This window comes from Falco peregrinus, chromosome 4 (genome assembly GCF_023634155.1).
Source record: "Falco peregrinus isolate bFalPer1 chromosome 4, bFalPer1.pri, whole genome shotgun sequence".
NCBI lineage: Eukaryota > Metazoa > Chordata > Aves > Falconiformes > Falconidae > Falco > Falco peregrinus.
In genome coordinates this window covers 101,090,538-101,110,682 of record NC_073724.1, presented here as the reverse complement: position 1 = coordinate 101,110,682, position 20,145 = coordinate 101,090,538, and the positions used below count along the sequence as shown (strand labels likewise).

Sequence of the window (20,145 nt, the reverse complement as noted above, 5' to 3'; positions counted from 1 at the left end):
ATGAATCACCAGAGGGGAGGGGTATGACCTGCTTGTCAGCAAAGCCCTCTTAACTTGAGTGTTTCTTTTCATGCAGGACAAGTGGACACTATGAACAGCATGTACCAAAGAATTCCAGTTAGCTTGAAATCTTTCTGTGCCTCTGCATATTAAAGAAAAATTAGCCTGAGATATATAAAAGAAAGGCATGGCAAATTTTAACCTGGAGGGTAATTTTATGAAAATACTAACCAGATTTTTTACAACAGTGATGCAAATACTGTTATTATATGACAGTAAAATTTTATAATACAGTAAGTTATTTTGTAATATCATTAAAGTCGTTTGAAAAAGATGGCCGTGCTGGAAACATCTGTGATGTGCCAGATTCAATCAGATTCAGAGGAGCTTTGGCCGTTTTTAATTACCTGGAGAGTCAGCACATCATAAAATTGAGGTCATCACAGAGACCTCTTTTGAATTAGCTCTGCTTACCATCTTTATCACAACTGTCAGTCTTGAGAGAAGCTTCTATTTTAATCATATCTCAGTTCCGATCTTTAGTTTTCATTCCTTCAACAACTGTATTGAGTGACAGTGGACAAACAGGCAAAAACACCTTAATATTTAGGATGGATGGAGAACTAGTAAACAGGTAACTACACTGTAATAATCATATCTGCTGTGTTTCTGAGTAGGTTATAAATGTTTTAAATCTCATAGTCTTTTCAGAGTACCAATAAAACTGGCTACTGTTTAATTCTCTTTTTAAGAGAACATGTAAGTGCGTTTGTCTTAGAACTTTGAACATTTCTTTTATATCGCTTACATAAAACAAGTTCTGTTAACAAAACCTTGGGAACTGAAAACATCTGTTATTCAGATCAGGTTTTGTAATTGTGCTTGTGCACAGAGATCACCCCTAAGCCATAAGACCTCTAAAACTGATCAGAGTAATTATGTCCTAGCACTGCCTGTTTCTCTCTCTTCATTTTGAAGAGTGCACGGGGGATCACCTATACTCCTTAGTATAGGCAACTACTTTTTTTTTTTTTTTTTGTAGAGGAACCGTGCACTTATCGACTATGCCATGTTTGGTTAAGCTCTGAAGGAATGAAAATTCATCATAAGAAACAAGGCCACGCAGTGTGCTGGGAGATGATCAAATCCCAGAGTAAAGCTTTTCACTTGTAACCCTATATTGCATAAATTCATCTAAATTGTTAATCATAGTTTATATAACCTTGTAACTAGGATTAGCAAATGCTGCCAATTACTGGCTCCTGTTTGATATCAGGCACAAGGTAATGAGTGCTTCCTGGCTAGTAATTAGCTTGGAGGCCCTGGCCATGCTAGAACTTTATCCTTTCAGGAAAGTCATGACACCATCATATTTACCTAAAAGAAGTGTTTTTTCCTTATAAGTTGGTAAAAATCCATAGCTGTCTTATACTCACTAAAGACTTTGAGAATTTCAAAGTACAGTCTTGATGTTTTCATTGCTATCAATTTTCTGACTCTTCTTTCTTCAAAACCTTCTGCATAGCATCAAATTCAGACTTTTTTGTACTAGTTCTAATAATTGTGCGTCAGCCTTCCATCCTTGTATTCACATGTATACTATCCTTTACAGTTGTACCATTGACTCCAGCAATTCTTGTTCTGAGGGTTTTTCTGATTTTTCTGTACTGCTCTGCACCATTCCATTAAATTTTGTAATTTAACTTCTTTCTTAAAGCTTAAAAACCGGCACATTTGTATCAGGAAAACAGCACAATCTCTCTTTTCTTCTAATCTTGGATCATCAGATTGCCCACAGCCTGAGGCATAAGAGAGGATAAAAACCTTATATTGTTTGTGCTTTTCTTTCATGGAGTTCTTAACAAAGAAGTCATTAAAGGAACACAGTCCTGGTTGGTTTCTTGGGTTCTTCGGTTCTGAAGTTGTAATACTTGAAATTTAGGCACTCAGATTCAGCAGTGGAACAAGTAAGAAACCCAACTCACTATCCAAGCTGAGTTACAAGACTGTAGTAAGTTTGTGGATAAAGTAATTTAAATACAGGATTATACATGGATAAATTGATACCTTTATCTATGGACAAATAAATATATCCACAGAATCTAATTATGATTTTTTTTTTTTCTATCCAGTGATCATCTAATGTAAAACACACAAAAAGTCTAAGAATCCATTACTGCAGCGGCTCAGGATTCTTTAAGGTCATTTTAAGACTGTTTTATCTTTAGAAAATTCATTCCCTGTAGGTGAGCTATGCTTAGTTGAGGGTAGTGAGTATTTATGATCTGACTTCTTGGTTTCTCCATTCCACCACCAAGTGGCTCTTCATGAAATATTGACTCCATTGGCATCAATGGGATTTTATCCTTTCACTGTGACTCCTGTTCATTCCAGCCAAGCACAGTAAGACCAGCTGTGTCACTTATGATGACAGCTCCTTCCTGAGAGCTGACAGAAAGGGAAATAGGAAAGTGGTTCAGTGGGCTTTTTTTCACCTCCACAACTGAGAACTCAACCATGAAGTGGTCAGGTAATGAAGTGCTCCTATCCCTTACCAGTGCAGACATCTGGGAGGGGAATCCAATAAACGTTGTGCCCTCCAGAAAATTTAGCTATAAATGTAAGCAGCTTTTAAAAAGATATTTCCTTGATCATACAGAATGTGTTATAGATTTGAGAGTTTAATTTTTAAGCTAACTAACTATACCTTATTAACACTTCACACCTTGTTGATATCAGAAAAAAATACTTAATCATATTTTTATTTTTCCAAAAGGAATTATTTTTAAAAAGAAAAAATCCTGCAGCAGTTTTACACATGCCATACAAAAGTCCCATACTTCTGTTAGTAGCCCTCTTGTAACAACTGCTAGTGCTTCACTCATTAGGACTGTCAGTATATGTATGTATGTAAATGTCAAGAACATTATTGTCCCAAGAAAGAATGTTGCCAGCAAAAGCAGACCCTACCACATCCTTGAGTAATTATTTCAGAGTAGCTCTGCTGTTGTTGAAGTGTTCAGGATGTTTCCATGCATTACAATGTGCATTTGCGACTTATTTTTTAGAGGTTAGAGATGTTACAAACTGCCAGCGAAGCCCAGCCCATTTTGAGACATTCCCAAGTGGTTTGAGACAAAATGATAGACCTTCCAAAGTGACATTTTCATTAATGCATTTAAGCAATAAGCAGAAGAGAGTCAAGAAAAAAAGTTAATTTTAAAATCAGATTACAACTAATTACTCCATTATTTTACAGTCTCCAAATTGCAACATGGTGCCACTGAAGATGTTTTTAGAAAAGCTTTATAATTACTAGATAAATGGGGTGCTTTATGTACAACTGCTTCATTCCATCCAATTAATTTTTCTTTAATGCAGTTCCTATGTATGTATACTTGCCTCTTAAACAGTCACCCTCATAGTATGTGTCTCTGGATTCATTTGTGCACTGTTTTCTTATGATATTATCAGACAACTTTTCTTTATTTTCGCAAGATGATGGTGATGTTTTTTATTACTGGCAGAGAAACTTCATTTTTGAGAGGTATTAGCCTTGGCATGCTTAAGTTGAAAGTACAGTTCTCATATTAAGCTGTATCTTGTGCTGCTATAACTTTTCCTCTAAATTTGTCTACAAAGAAATAGCCAGATGCACTTGGAAGAAAGTGCATAAAAGTTATTTTTTTCATTCTAAATAATTTTTAATTAATTTTGATTCATTAAAACCATACTGGTTTGCATATTATATTTTATAGTCACATAAATAATAGACTAACTTGAGATTCAGTTAAGGGAGATGTAGGTATTGACATTAGCCTTACTGAAATGGAGTATGTGTCCTAATGCAGGCAACTCCCAGGAGCAATAACCCTTTGAAAATGGGGTCCTTGAACTAAGCTACAAAAATTGGGATGATGTAATATAACCATTGACCAAGTAATGGACTTGACAGGGGAAAATAGATGCTGTTTTTCAATTTTTTTCATTATAGTTCATTTAGTTTAACTCAGTGAAACTCATACTTAGAGCATCCAAGTGCACGGAAGAAATATGGAAGACAGCGTCATCCAGGTAGGAAGCAATTATTCCACCTTTAAATGAGGAATTTCAGTACTTGTGATGCAACATGGGATACTTTAGAAAGAAAAATCGGTCAGCTTTTGAAAGATTTACAGTAGGTATGTCAAACCAGAATTTTGTGCCAAGGCTTGACTAAGCAACTGCTGTGTTTCCATTACTGTGCAGAAACTGATCAGGGAAGAAGATTTAATGAGTCATTACTGTTTTGTATTTTGTGACATTCAATAAGAGCTTTCAAGAGTTTACTGTTGAATACTAATACTTCCATGTCCTTAAGATATACAGGGTTGTTGGAACATGCTGTGAAACTCATCTTTCCTGTTTGCAAGAAGATCTAATTTTAGGAGCCATTCCAAAGAAAATAATTTTACAAAACAAAACAGAAATTAGGCATATACCAAGACTGAGGTCTCAGCCCTGTTGTTTTGTCCTTCTTTTCCTTTGGACTTGCTGGCAAACAACTAAAAGCCAGAAGGCAGAAGACCAAGATCCGTAGCTTTAGGTAATCATATTCTTCTTGCTACATCCTGATCGCGCTCCCCACTTGCCTGACCTCAAAACAGCAAGCTGCTGGGAAATCAGTGAATATGAGTGGGAATTGGCCAGCAATGGTGTGTGCCTGCTGCTCACTATCCGCCTCTACAATTCCAGCTTAGTTTTGCTCAGCTTGTGTCAACGGGAATCCAGCTTCCTCATAAAGAGAGAACATGGTTTGAAATTCTGGGTTTCGGACCATAAATAAATGCCAACAATCTCTTTTTCCTGTGTAACTAGTGCATGCTCTGCCTATGGTTTACTCTCTTACAAGGTCTAGCGATGTTGCTGGTGAATTAGACTGCTTTCAGACTAAACGAAAAGCCAATATACTCCTATTGCCTTTTAAAGGTTAACATGCATTCCAAAAGCAGGGCTGAAAGCAGACACCTACGGAGAACCAAGGCCAGTTAAGCCCACAGAGTCCTCTAGGTTGCTTTTTTGACTTTCATGACATTAATTCCTTGACAGGTTAAAGATTTGCCTTTTCCTGCTTTTATGCTTGTGGGTTGGGGCCTTTTTTCCTTCATTTCTTACCTTTCCTATTCTTCCTCTGCTCCACAACCTCCAATCACTTCCTAATTTAATTTCAGTTCCCCTTTCACCTTTCCAAAGTCAGACTTGAACTCGAGGGCAGGCATTCACGGCAAGACTCCTTTTCTGTACACCAGAGGCATCAGAAGGTTTCTTCCTTAATGTGAAAAAGCTGTTTGGTTACGTGCCAGCAGCATCTGTGTTCTATGCCCCATTTTCACAGGCTGTCCCCTATGCAACCTCAATGCTTCTGTGTCTTTATAGACTGTAATAAGGCCTGTAGCCATTGCTCCCCTAACTCTTGTTTCCCTCAAGAAAAGAAACCTGAACATCTGTAAGTTTAAGAGACATGATGAGATGTGTCCCGGAGTCCTGAGGGAGCTGGCTGTTGTAGCTGCTAAGCCATTCTCCATGATATTTGAAAAGTCATAGCAGTCAGATGATGTCCCTTGTGACTGGAAAAATGGTAGAAAGGAGGACCATGGGAACTACTGACCTGTCAGCCTCACCTCTGTGGCTGGGAAGATCATGGATGAGATCCTTCTAGAAGCTATGCTGAGGCACATAGAGGACAGGAACCTGACTGAAGACAGCCAACATGACTTCACCAAGGGCAAGTCCTGCCTGACCAAGCTAGTGGCCTTCTATGATGGAGTGGCTACATCAGTGGACAAGGGAGGAGCTATGGCTGTCATCTGTCTGGGCTTCTGCGAGGCTTTGGACGTGGTTTCCCCACAACATCCTTCGCTCTAGATTGTAGAGAGACAGATTTGATGGGTGGACTGTTCAGTGGATGAGGAATTGGTTGGGTCACATCCAGAGGGTAATGGTCAACAGCTCAATGTCCAGATGGAGATCGGTGACAAGTGGTGTCTCTCAGGGACCCGTACTGGGACCAGTTCTCTTTAATATCTTCATCAACGACATAGTGGGCTAGGTGCACCCTCAACAAGTTTGCAGATGATACCAAGCTGAGTGGTGCAGTTGACATGCCTGAGGGATGGGATGCCATCCAGAGGGACCTGGACAAGTTCAAGAAGTGAGCCCAAGTGAATTTCATGAGGTTCAACAAGGACAAGTGCAAGGTCCTGTACCTGGGTCAGAGCAGGCTGGGGAATGAAGGGATTGAGAGCAGCCCAGTGCAGAAGGGCCTGGGGATACTGCTAGTTGAAAAGCTGGACATGAGCTGGCATGTGGTCACAGCCCAGAAGGCCAACCATATCCTGGGTGCCATCAAAAGAAGTGTGGCCAGCAGGTCAAGGGAGGTGACTCTCCCCCTCTACTCTCTGCTCTCCTAAGACCTTACCAGGAGAGCTGTGTTCAGCTCTGGAGTGCTCAGCACATGAAAGACATGGACCTGTTGGAGCAGGTCCAGAGGAGGGCCCCAAAAATTATCAGAGGGATGGAGCACTTCTCCTGTGAAGACAGGCTGAGACAGTTGTGAGTTGTTCAGCCTGGAGAAGAGAAGGCTCTGAGGAGACCTGCTTGTGGCCCTTCAGCACCTAAAAGGAGCTGGTAAAAAGATGGGGACAAACATTTTAGCAGGACCTGTTGCAATAGGACAAGGGGTAATGGTTTTAAACTAAAAGATTTGGACTAGACATAAGGAAGAAATTTTTTTACGATGAGTGTGGTAAAATACTTGAACAGGTGGTAGATGCCCCATCCCTGAAAACATTCAAGGCCAGGTTGGATGGGCTCTGAGTAGCCTGGTCTAGTTGAAGAACATAGAACTATACAACCATTTAGGCTGGAAAAGACCTTTGAGATCATCAATTACAGCTGTTAATCCAGGACTGTCAAGTCCACCACTAAACCATGCCTCTAAGCAACTACACAGTTTTTGAATGCTTCCAGGGATAGTGATTCCACCATCTCCCTGGGCAGCCTGTTCCAATGCTTCACTACCCTTTCCATGAAGGAATACCCAATCTAAACCTGCCCTGGTCAACTTGAGGCTGTTTCCTGTCACTTCTTACCTGGGAAAAAGAGACCAACCCCCATCTGCCTACAACCTCCTTTCAGGTAGTTGTAGAGAGCAATAAGGTCCCCCCTGAGCCTCATTTTCTCCAGACTAAACAACCCCAGTTCACTCAGCTGCTCCTGCCAGGAGGGATAAAAGATGTCCCTGTTCATGACAGGGGCAGTGGACTAGATGTCACTTCCAACCCAAACTATTCTACAATTCTATGAAAATAAAGTAGGAATGAAAAGTTACATATATTCATAATCTCAGGAAAAGATTAACCCAGTCTTACACATGTACAAGTGGAGTCACACAGTGCTTACTTTCACAGGAATGCAGGCTTGCAGGATCAGATCTTCTGTGCCATAACTGCCAACCTTATTGGACTCACTGTACTGGCTTTATTTGGCCTTGGAACAGTATAGTCAAAGCACTGATTTTTTTTCAAATGTTTTCTAACTCTGAGAAGTCATGGAGGTCATTTACTGAGAGGCGCGTCAAACAGTTGTTTACTCAGAAAAGTAGGAGACATCCTTATGTGGTCATCATGTTTTACTGTAGCATCTTCATGGAAGTTCAAGGGAAACAAGAACAATATTGAAATACACACCCGTTGAGCAAGTACCATTATTCCAGCTTCAGCTCTTCTGAGTTTCATTTTCTATATCTCCTCTTTTTTCTTCATAGTCTTCAATCTTTTCTCTGATACTGCATTTCCCATGCATGCTCCCCTATCGATGCCTAGAAACAAGAGTGAAGCTGCATCTTCAGTCCTACAAAGCAGCAAGGGGCATGGGATCTTTCATTGTCTTCTGCTCCCTCATACGACTTTCTTTTCAAATCAAACCTTTATATATATATATATATAGAGAGAGAGAGAGAGAGTGTATCTTTTTGTGTGGATCCTTTTACTTTGATTGTACTAAACCACTATGGGAGAAAGACTGAGCATATTAGAGAAGTGGAAGTGATAGATTACTGTATTTTATGAACTTTCATAAAAATCAATACCAGAAAGCTTTGTGAAAAACTTGTAATGAAAAGACATTACGAACTAGGCAGCACTGAGGATCTGCCTGAACCCACCTTGTGTTCTTCCAGTGTTTAAAAGGGCTTCACAAAAAAGAACCCACCCTACAGGTGAACACCAGACCAATATCCGGTTAATGATCTAAACAAACGTAATGCTGTGAAATAATATGATCTAAAGTAAAATAAATCGAATCCACTGTATTTGACATTTTCTCCTGTGTGCAAGGGCCCTTTTCTTTTTTACTTAAAGCTGAGTTGGGGCCAAAATACATAGGTGTTTCTCTTTTACTGATACAAGAACATATTTAACTCAAATACTTAATACACTATACAATGCTAAATTCTTTACCATTCCTTTAACACTGAAGTGCCAGGCTTACATTTCATAAAATCTTCTCTGGATGGTAAAATTGATCAGCCTGTTTTAACCAAAAATCAAGGGGGAAGGGGGGGGAAGAGTTAGCTGTGTGGATTTATGGGCACACCAGTTGTTGGGTGCACCACAGTTGTAGAGGCAGTGTCCATCTACCTGTCCAGTCCACTTACAGTAACCCTGTTCTTCCTCAAGTAGGTGCTGGCAGAAATGCATACACGTAGGGAACTTTTATCTAAAGTCATACCGAGTAATTCTGTCCCCATTGAATTCAGGAGACATGCTGACTCATCAGATGGAAAGGACAGAAAGTGGCCAGAAGGAAGGAATAAACTATTCCCCAAATTCACTGATTCCTCTGTCCTCTCAGAGTCAAGCAACCCCACACTGTGGTAGGGCACCTGGTCTCCAGCAGACTCTGGTGCTCCTCCTGCAGTACTGAAACCAGCCTTCTAATGCACTGTGGTACAAGAATAACCAGGAATCCCTCCACCTCCTGCCAGAACAGGATGAAAGAAGAGATCAATATTCCTGCAGCATGCACAGGCAGTATCAGCTGCTTCTTTGCCATGACTGCAGCAGGCTGTCACTCCCCTCGTGTCCTCCCTAAACAGCCATCTGAGCAATTTCTGGTGATCTGGTATCTCCACGAGTTAGCAATATGCTTGTAGGGAAAGGTGGGAATCTCCAAGCCTTTAGGCTGTTGGGATGGTTTCAGATCCAGAGCCTGGATGCTGTCCAGGTTCCCTGAGAAGACTTTCACACAGTCCTTCATGAATTATTCTGCACATCTCAGCACCAAATTTCCATGGCAGCCAGCCAGGACAGTATAGTCAGCTTCTGGAACAATCTTACCAGCAAGGAAGAAATATTACCTTCCTTGTAATCGGTTGCTTTAGTTGCAGTAGACTACTGTTGGACTGACATCCAGCAGATGACAGAGCTGTGAAATATTAGCAGGGACCACCTAGTCCCCCACCCATGTCTGCGGGGGTTGGGGTGAAGGAGAGCAAGGCAAGCTACCTACACTGCAAGTGGGCCTAGATATGGTTTCTGTTGCTTCACAGTCTGGGGATACGCCTACATGAGTGTCTTAATTCAAATTAGAAATGTGCTTTTGAGGGATATCTCCCAACTGCCTGAGCTCCTCACATCTTGGTTCTCATTGTGAAACTGCTTGGGGTAGGTGAACAGGATGACATTTGGATCAAATTAATCCAGGGGTTGTGCTGTCCTGGAGAATGCCTAATGCGCTCCAGCCTTTCTGGGCATCCAGTCTTCAGGGTCAGATAACAGCAAGTCCAGGTACTCCTCAGGACACATATAATGGGGGTGTCAGGTCCTTGGCATCAAATGTTGCGCTGTCCAAATCAATTCCTTTTGCACCACACCACTTGCTAATAGACCCCTGGCAGCTACCCCAGTACCTAGAAGCTACTCCTAAGTACAGAATCCATCTTCCCAAATGAGATCCAGGCTGTGACAGATGTCTCATTTAGGACAGTACATTACATAGATTAATTCCTCTAGATGATAAAGACCATCACTCCATTCTGTTAGATGTAATTTATGTGCCTGTAATTTTAAAAGATAAAGTGACTGATAACAATATAATCCTTCATCATTCTACTGCCCAAATTCAAACAAACACTATAAAATGACCAAAAACTCTTAAGACAATTAGTTTCTGTCTCCTCAGTCTCCAAGCATCCTCCAGCATTTGCAAGCAAACAAAATTATTGTTTTGCCAAGACTTTTAAGGGACGCACATCAACGTTTTGCTCAGTCCAGCCTGCTCTCTTCCTCCTTTTATTGCCTAGGGAATAGATCCCGAAGCTTTCTTATCAGCCATTATCTGCACATAGTCGTGTATCTCCTGACTGACTGACACAAACGGCAGTGCAGAGCAACTTCCTCCCATCATCTGTTTCAAGTAGATCCACTGATACTGATAAAAAAAAAGCCCATTTTGCTTTATAAATATGTATTTAAAACACCACCAGTGTTGATAATTGCAGTGCTCTATTCTTATCTTCCCGAGAGGCTGTGAGTTCATACAAGTATCTCCATCACTCAGCTCTTCTGCTAGGGCAGTTCTGTGGTCCCCAGACCTTTAAGCATACAGGAGAAGTCCAAACCTGCCCACCAGTGACAAACTGGGAGTGCCTCAGGGCCAGGACCACTGAAGAATTTTAGGTAACTTTATGGTCAGTGTCTAAAGGACTGAGGAAGTCATGCGTCTTCAGGAACAAATGGGGACTGAGAAGGGACATTCAAAGTCAAGGTTCAACTCTCACATCATTTCTACACCAAGTACCCATTCCCCTTTTAGTGCATCTAGACCTGAGACGCTGAACCTTTGAATGCTGTATGAAGATACACATCGTTAGTATTACTGAATGTGGCCTTTGCTAAAATCTCTCTCACACAATAGTTCCAGAAGGCTTTAAAGTCCCTGCTTTACAGTGATTTTACTTTTACTGCTTTTTTTTTTATAAACAGCAGAAATTTAGGATTGTGATTAATATAGCAAATGTAATTCTGCCACGTAATTTAAGTTATATGTAAGTGATACCATAAATCTGTAAATGCTTCCGAAGTCTGTAGGCTTCTTGCCAGCATTAATTTTGGTATAAAGTAAGAAATATTTCTCCAGTGTTTGATTGCTTTTCAAAATCCAGGTCTGATACGCTCTTCAAAAATCTTACCCAGTCTGTCTTCTTGTAATGTTCAGTGGAGCTTAGAAATAAAAATTTATGCCTACATATAGATTACTTACGTAGGTGAAATACTTTACAAAAAAACGAGCTATTTCAAGATTTATAGCTTTTTGCTAAAACTATGGCAACAGTTATATTCAACTACCTTGACACTAACTTATGAAAATATATTAAATTTTAAATATAGAAAATACAAACTTTCATTAATTCTCCATTTTATAACGCATACAAATGTGCACTGAAAAATACCCCAATGAAACAAACCTCCCATGTAAATCACTCAGAGAAAAACCGATTTCCCATAAGTCATAGCGTTCTTAAATCACCAACACTAGTTAATGAAGATTGCTAATGCTGTATTAGATGTCTGATACAGAACAGACTCATACTTGTGCCCTTGTACTCAGCATAATCACGGCAGAAGTTCATGCCATCTCAGAGTCATGGGTTATGTCCAATATGGAGCTATGATGCAGTTATCCATCATTAGGAATTTAAATTATCAATCTGACGTTTAAACTAATTGAAGGTGACTAACCCAGGAGATGGCGGGGAGAGGCAGATCGTAGAAACACAGAGTCACAGGGTTTGGATTGGAAGGGACCTTTGAAGATCAAAGAAGATAGAATCGCCTGCTACCTCTGGCCAGCAGTGATAGGCCAGTATTGCCAGAGTTATTTTCAGATTTGGGGATAAAAAAATGAAGTTTCAGTGGCTGTGCTTGACTGTGCTCAGATATCATGGGTTTAGGTTTTAAGATACCAGCTGGATTTAGCTGCTTCAGTATTCTAAGATATAACTGAAATTTCTCACAAGCACAAACTGACTTCTTTAAATTCTAGTTTTAATGAGCTAACTGCAAAAAGAAATAAGAACTGAAGCAGTCTGAGTAAATGAAACCCAACAGACGGCTACATCAGGATTGTGTGCAAAATCATTTCATTCCTATAACGTGTGATTGGCAGGCAGCGTCAGGGCTCGTGACCTGATGCATACCTAGCAAAGGAGCTGCTGGGACACAGTCCACTCGTCCAGACTGGCAGCTGTTGAGCATGCACGGAGCCATCACAGCATCTGCTGGGAGTGCGTGTGCAAGTGCGTGCACGCGCAGACCCCCCCACTCCACATTTCCAGAAGACACAGTGGGTGAGCACGTGCAGACCTGTGAACCCGGGCACATGTCTGAGTTCTGCACGATGGATGGAACCCACACTGTTTTGTACGTTTCTAGAAAACATACAGAATAGAAGAGGTAACATGGATGTGAACTGGGACACCAGTTGATTCATTTTCTCTAGCCTTAATATTCATCTGGCTAATGTTGGCTGATCATGTAAAATTCAGGCTGGTGTCATTGGGGAGGGTGAGCCAATATTCAGGAGCAAAACCCAGTAGGTATCAACCCTGATCCTGCAGTGTTCCCAGTGCCTCCAGGCAAAGCAGTTCTAGGTGACGGTCAAAAGAAGCAATATAATCACTACCTTGTTGCTGAGCTTAGGCTTTTTCTTTCCTTCTCATGTTTTTTTATTAATACTTCTATCCCTGCTGCTTACTGTGGAAATGATACCAACGTTCTGAAGAAACTAAGCCTTATCTCTTTGGAAAATAAAAATCCTTAGTGCTGCACAGCTGACCCAGCGAGGTGATTACTCAGCTAATACAGTACCTGTCTGCCATCTTGTGGCACTGTAGGGTTTGCAACTTTCTGGTTTATTGCATAATTTCTATTTCAGATAAAGTTACTGGGTTTTAACTTTCAGATGCCATCTAGTTAAACAACACACACACACAGAGTGAAATCTTGGTTCTGCTATCTTGACTGATAGCAGACTGATAGCAGTGTCAAAACTCTTGTTGATTAAAAGACTTCCAGACTGCACTATTTTTATTAATTTCAATATCTTATTATGTCAAAATGAATATAAATTCAAACTATAGAATCAAAAAATGGGTTTGAGTTTTAAAGAATACATTACTTTTATACTGAAATAACATAAAGTTGTCTCTGAAATAATACCTTGTGTCTGTATTATGAATTCATCTGTATTTTTCATTTTGAATACTTTGGTGTTTTTAAATAGCTACCTCCTTTTTCAAGTCTGCCTGAAGAAAAAAGAAGCTGCTTCTTTTGTATGACTTCAGGCGAGATCCTTCGAGTGCTTGTTCAAAATTTACTTATTTTTCAAAAATAAAGGAACATATGGGAATGTGCTACTCAGATTTCCTGCTCCTGTTTTCAGGCTGGAATCACCAACTCGATCTTTGAGCATGGATGCACCACGAGGAATTAATATCAAAGCACAAGCTGGGAATATTGAAGCTCTTTCCCAGATGGATATCAAACTACACAGCAGTGATGGTGTGGTGAGTACAAGCTCTTCTGTTTCCATAACTGGTTGATCTTGCTGTCAGAATATAGCTAATGACTTCAAGTCTTTCAAGTTCTCTTAATTCCTCAGATTTTAGGATATTAAAATTAATGGTGCCAATAATAAGACTTCTACATAGGGGTCATATTAAATACTACTACCAAATGACATAATGTTGTATTAGTTTAGAGAAATGTTTTCTAATAAAACTTTGAGAGCGCTCAGCTCCCCCCTAGCACAGTGATCCCCAGGCATCCCAGCATGGTCCTCAGCCCAGAGGTAGACACTCGGTCCCAGAGTTGTTAAACTAGGGAGGTATCTGCAGACATCATTAAGAGCTGCCCCAGCAGCAGCAGCACGCAACACACAACAGCCTGTTTATCCCCTCTGTGAAGCTGTACAGTGCCACTTCTTCCACAGAGGAACTCCAGACCAGCCTGTATGTCCATCCTTAACTAGGTGGCACAGCTGTGATGTTCCAGCACTTGGGACAGGACAGAGGACAGACCTGGGTCCAGCAGCAGCAGCAGAATCTATGTCCCACTATTCAGTGTGCAGGCAGGGGCTCTGACTCTTGTCATAGAATCATAGCATGGTCTGGATTGGAAGAGACCTTAAAGACCACCTAGTTCCAACCCCCCTGCCATGGGCAGGGACGCCTTCCACTGGACCAGTTTCCTCAAAGGCCCCATCCAGCCTGGCATTGAACTAGCCTTGATGGGGCATCCACAACTTCTCTGGGCAACCTCTTCCAGTGCCTCACCACCCTCACAGGAAAGAATTTCTTCCTAATGTCTAACCTAAATCTGCCCTCTTTCAGTTTAAAGCCATTCCCCCTTGTCCTGTCACTACATGCCCTTGTAGAAAGTCCTGCTCCAGCTTCCCTGGAGGTTCCTTTAGGTGCTGGAAGGCTGCTCAAAGATGTCCCTGGAACCTTCTCTCCTCCCAGCTGAACCACCCCAACTCCCTCAGCCTGCCTTCACAGGAGAGGTGCTCCAGCCCTCTGAGCATCTTCATGGCCCTCCTCTGGACTCGCTCCAACAGGTCCATGTCTGTCTTCTGTTGGGGGCCCCAGAGCTGAACACAGCGCTCCAGCTGGGTCTCATGAGAGTGGAGTAGAGGGGGAGAATCCCCTCGCTCGACCTGCTGGCCATGCTGCTTTTGATGCAGCCCAGGGTGTGATTGCCTTCCTGGGCTGCTAGTGCACATTGCCCAGTCATACTGTTCTTTCATCCACCAATACTCCAAAGTCCTCTGCAGGTCTGCTTTCAATCCACTCATCATCTGGCCTGTAACTATGCTTGGGATTTCCCTGACCCAGATGTAGGACCTTGCACTTGTCCTTTTCGAACTTCAAGAGGTCTCTGCTAAGGAAGAGGATGGACACCAGATTATCCCTCCCATGTTCTGGTGTCTGCCCAGAGCCTCAGTCTCAGAGCAGCTTTGTGTATAACTACTCTATAGGCAGTAGGAGGCTATTCTTAAACCACTGCCTAGACAAAGTCATTTTGTGACACGCTATTGCATTATTATCTCTAACAAGCCCATTTGTCATGCTTTCTCCCATGCAGCTTTTGCTCGATGCTGAAACTGTGCGACTGCCCAAATTGCCTGAGGGTACAAGGGGTGGATCTGGTATTTCTCAGGGGCTCTACGAAATCTGCGTGTGTCCGGACGGAAAACTCTACTTGTCGGTGGCTGGCGTGGGCTCCACTTGCCAAGAATACAGTCGTGTCTGCCAGTGAGGCACCAGAAGAGGCTGCACAATCCCCTTGCTAGTCTCAGTTTTATATTATTGCTGAAGAGCATTACTGAAAGCAGAATTTTCAGAATTTTAAAAACAAAGTACTTCAGTTTAGGAAACAAATCTCTATCTACAGTTCTGGACTACAGGGTGAAAGGAGAAGAGCACAAATAACATTTCAACTTCAGAACAATGATCTGAATCAAATTATATGTTCTGTCAGTAACACTTGGAAAACAGCCTTACAGAGAGCATTAAAAAAATAAAAGGAATATGTTTCCTTGCTGAACTATTATTCAGTCAGATTATTATGTCATTGTTAATATTTTTGAGCTACATGGTTTTTTTCTCTCACTACATGTAAACACTTACTGCATTAGTGGGTGAAATTAAATTGAGGGAACTACTTGAACTATTTGCTAAGACAACGCATTATTTGGGGAATTCAGAAAGTGCCAGCAAATGGTCTATGCAATTTTGTTCTTGCAATAACACAAGATACAAAAAATGTGGTATTTGTACAAGTTCTATGTAAAAGGTGTTAATTTGCTAATAGCTTTCTGTTTTAATTTGGCAACATATATGCTGATTTGCTTATTACTGAGATTCATATAAAAATAACTAATACAAAAAGCTCCAGGAGTCATTTATACCTCCCCCCTGTGTCTCAAATCTGTTCACTGTACAGCAGAGAAATATGTTAGTATATTTTATAATAGCAATAGTTTGTTGTTCTGCCTGTACCAGCATACTCATTGAAACCCTTTTATATTTTAGGACATGCTAATTCAACAAGGCAATTTGCCAGCTGGACGAGTAAAAAGAGAAATAATATGTGGCTCCAGATTGTCTGACACAAGGAACTGTTTGGGCGGTGGGAAAAAAAATCCTTTTTTGCAGCCCACAGGATTCAATTAAGAGGACTGTTTCATTCCCATCTGTAGCTGTTGACTGATATTTCTGATCCTGTCAGAGTGAGAGACTATCACAAATGGAGAGAGTAAAAGTACTCTTTATTATTTTTTACATCAGGACTTTGGATACAAAATAGATGCTCACCAGAGTTGCCAAACTATTTATTGATGTTGTAGAGAAACACCACTGCAGACCTATTCCCCTGTACAGTGTTGCACTGAACACAAATAAATTGTTTGCACACCTCTGGGTAGCAGGATTTGATTTAATAGTCTCTTGTTTAAACCTTATGGGGTTTTAACTCCTTTGATGCTATTTTGTATACACTTAATAATATTATTACCCAGGTAGGAGTTGCTATCACATAGTGCCTTGGTGTCTATTTGCAGAAAGATTTTAACTCATAGTTGTTATTTAAACACAGAATGTCCATCCATTACAGGAAAGAATCATCATCCTTCGAGCAGGAGAATCAGAACAAAAGAACTGCTAAGACTGTGCTGGTTTTTAAACTTGCTACTTCAGCTCTGGTGGACAAGCAAAGAAACGCAGCGCTCAGTTATGATCCCAGGTACCCAGAAAAGACTGAGCTGAGAAAGAGCCCCCAGTTAACAGTATCCACTGTTACTGTGGTAAAGCCCTGGGTAATTCCTGCCCCAAGGGCAGCCTTGGTAATTTATCCAATGAGTCTAATGTGCAATACTGAAATTGTCCTTCATTAGCAGGGTGGAGCCCTCAGCAATTAATGCAAACCAGAAGAACTTCAATAGGAAAAGTAGGAGACGTGCATAAAATTAGCTTTTGGGTCCCTTCAGGCAAAGGAGGCAAGTGGATCAGGGTCACCCATGCTATTTGGAGAGTGCTCTGATGGCTAACATAGTCCCTAAGGGAGAAGTAGGAAGTCACACATCTTCCATTTCTGAAATCCCCTTTTCCTGGGCTTAGACATATATATCCAGGTGTGCGCCCAGGGCTGTTGGCCCTACAGAGAGGAATATTCGCCTCTACAGCTATATCTCTCAACTGTCTCTCAACTACATCTCTCTCTCAACTAAGCCCTCAGCTGAGACAGAGTGCAACGGAAACGTGTCTCTTCAGCATTCCTTTAAAGTCATTTTAGGTCGTTCCAGCTTCATGTGCAAGCTTTTGCAAACCATATTATGAGCAGAGTTATGTTATTCATTGGATAAAAAGTATGAGTCTTAAAATAAAGGACAGCAAATTCCATTGGATGTGCCAGCTACCTAAAAACTGCTGCTACAAGTCACGTGGAGGGCTACCTACTGTCTTTTCCAGATGTAGTGTAACAGCAAAACTGGGACTTCAGCCCTTAGAGGATCCAGCCACTGCTTAGGCATTTGAATTGTCACCATATCTGTGTTTCTGACATCAAGGAACACACGCCCACTTCCATGTCATACCAAACTACTCATTCACCTAATCTAATTCCTAAGTATTAGCCAGATACTGTAAGTAAGTATGTTAGTTACAATCTGCCTATTCTGCTGGCAATGGAAACACAACATTTTCAGTTGTGCATTTCAAGCTTCTGTTTTGGAAGCACATTTTTCAAATGTGATTTGCCAGTTAATACAAAGCAAGGGATTGAATCCAGGCTTTCCATGTATCACAACAGTAACCTAATCCCTGAACTACTGGGTATTTGTAAGCCACTTCTGTTGCCGCTTCTTACGTTGAAGTTGCTCTGTTTTAGATAACATTTTTACAAAGCCATGGCATACAGCTAGCAAAATCGGGGTGCAGTTCCCTGGCTAGCAACACGACTATGTGTTATGGCCTCTCAGTTAGACACGGCAGTAACTGCTGCCTTTCTTGTGGAGATAAACCCTTTGGACTTGCTTCAGTTCACAGGTGGATTCTGAGTAGTACAGAAAAACTGAAGAGGTCTGCTGTGTCCTCAGTTCTGCCATCATCCAAATCACCAGCTTGCCCCCTTCGTTGTTTAAATTTCATTCCTCTTTCCATTACGCTACAAAATTGACACTGAAAATGTAGAGTTGCATTATGTCAGTTGTGCATGTTTTTTAAAGCATGGATGGCAACTTCTTGTGACTAAAGAATATCTTTGGGATTTTTTTCTTTTACGTGCAGTTAGTGGAGAAACAAAGTTTATGCCAAAGTTACCACAGTGTAATCAGCTGACGCGATGATCTGAATTGTTGTTAATCTCAATATAGTTGATACATCACTGAATTATAATTTCTGGTTTCTCCATGTGGGTGTCATTCCATCTCTCTTTAATATTTCAAAATTATTGCTTCTGCTTGAATCAAACTTCAGTAAATAGTTACAGATTAACAGAAAATTATGGCACAGGAAAGTGAGAGCACGCACTTGTAGTTTATTTTCAAAAGCGTTATCCAAATGGAGAAGAAAAAACCCACTACCCAGCATAATGAATTGTACTGTTTGCATATTTTTTTTCCCTCAAAAAGAATTATTTACAGCAGTCTTGTAACTGGTTGGGATTGTTACACAGTGGAAAAGTAAAAATATTAAAATGGTAGTAAATCTTTATTGGTGATTGCCCAAACAAAAACGTCTTTGTTTCTATTTCACAGTTCTTTAGTATTGACATTTGCCTATCTTCCTATAGATTTATGCAAAAGGAATTGCAAAAATTAACTGAAAACTGAGTTCTTAAATAAACTTTATACATTTTGAAAAGTCTGCTGCTTCTTTTGTGTTCAAATGAAACACAGCTTAAATTAATGTTTTCATTTTTAAAACACAATTATCTTCCCAAGAGTAAGAATGTGAAATTAACAATATTTAAAAATATGAACAAAAATCTTGGTCCCAACTACAAAACCACTTTCCAGAATTTAGAAAATGCTTTACAATTAGATTTCACTGGACATCTGTAATTCCTTTGTTTTCATCTGTAGTAGGTGAAAATAAGCAAAAAATTGTGTCAGAGTTACTGAATTAATTACCCAGAAAGCAAACCAAAAAAAAGATAAGCAGTTTTGATGAAAAACTCATTGACAGACACTTCCATGTGACAAAAATGTGAGTCTTCAAATGAAAACATCTACTGTGGCTGTCATTTAACTATTTTTGAACTACTACTTCTGCCTGTGTTCCACAATGCCAATCCAGCCATCCTCAACGTGTTCAGATCCAGCAATTGGAAAGCTCAAAGCTGATAGTACCTTCCTTTAATTGGAGCAATTACAGTAGATTTTATTAAAGCCTCATTAAAAGCAACCCAAGTACCAAGTGAATGTAATCCTTATCCTAATAGCTCTTAAATCCAGATTTTCACATCACCATAGTAACTTGATTTTGATGATTATTTGAGCACAAATATTGCAAAGCTTCATCTCTTTATACCACAAACCCATTTGTTTTTCTTTCGGTAGTTGCCTATGCAAAAATCTATTTTGTTGATAAAAGGTCTCTATCTTGTCACCAATCGCTGAGGCAAGTGCTTTTTAGAATTGGTGCTAATGCCATTGTTTGAGAGGAAAACTTTTAAAGCTTCCACAAGATGAGTAAGAAACCTCCAAGGCTTATTACAACTGCAGTTCCTTAGATTTAAGCTATGGAAGTACAGTTAAACCGGTTTCCTGAACCACTACAGGATCTTTGCTAAACCTCACAACTACAATCCTGGGAGACATGACTACCGAAGCTGCTTTTCCTAGACACATTACTGGTACTTGTGGAAGATAAACTAGGACATATACCTGGCTGAAAAGACATTCTCTCCCTTGTGAACTTGTGTAATGTGCAGAGTTACTTGTAAAACGTATTTCTGTGGAACCTACATGCTAACATTTACTTCTACACACCCCTACTAAAGAATCATTACATACTACCTGTTCTGAGCTTCCATGCCCAGCTTAGAA

General features: G+C 40.5%; 1 protein-coding gene across 7 annotated transcripts in view; it reads left to right on the top strand.

Annotated features, from left to right (window-relative positions):
• Window positions 1-18,958, top strand: part of SGCG (sarcoglycan gamma) — a 138,797-nt gene extending 119,839 nt beyond the window's left edge. For all 7 annotated transcript variants that reach the window (XM_055802358.1, XM_055802357.1, XM_055802363.1 and 4 more), the window contains 2 exons: window positions 13,483-13,606; window positions 15,183-18,958. In XM_055802358.1, the coding sequence (XP_055658333.1) occupies window positions 13,483-13,606; window positions 15,183-15,356 (298 nt within the window). In that variant the 3' untranslated portion in view covers window positions 15,357-18,958. The remainder of the gene's footprint in view (window positions 1-13,482; window positions 13,607-15,182) is intronic.
• The last annotated feature ends 1,187 nt before the right edge of the window (window positions 18,959-20,145 follow it).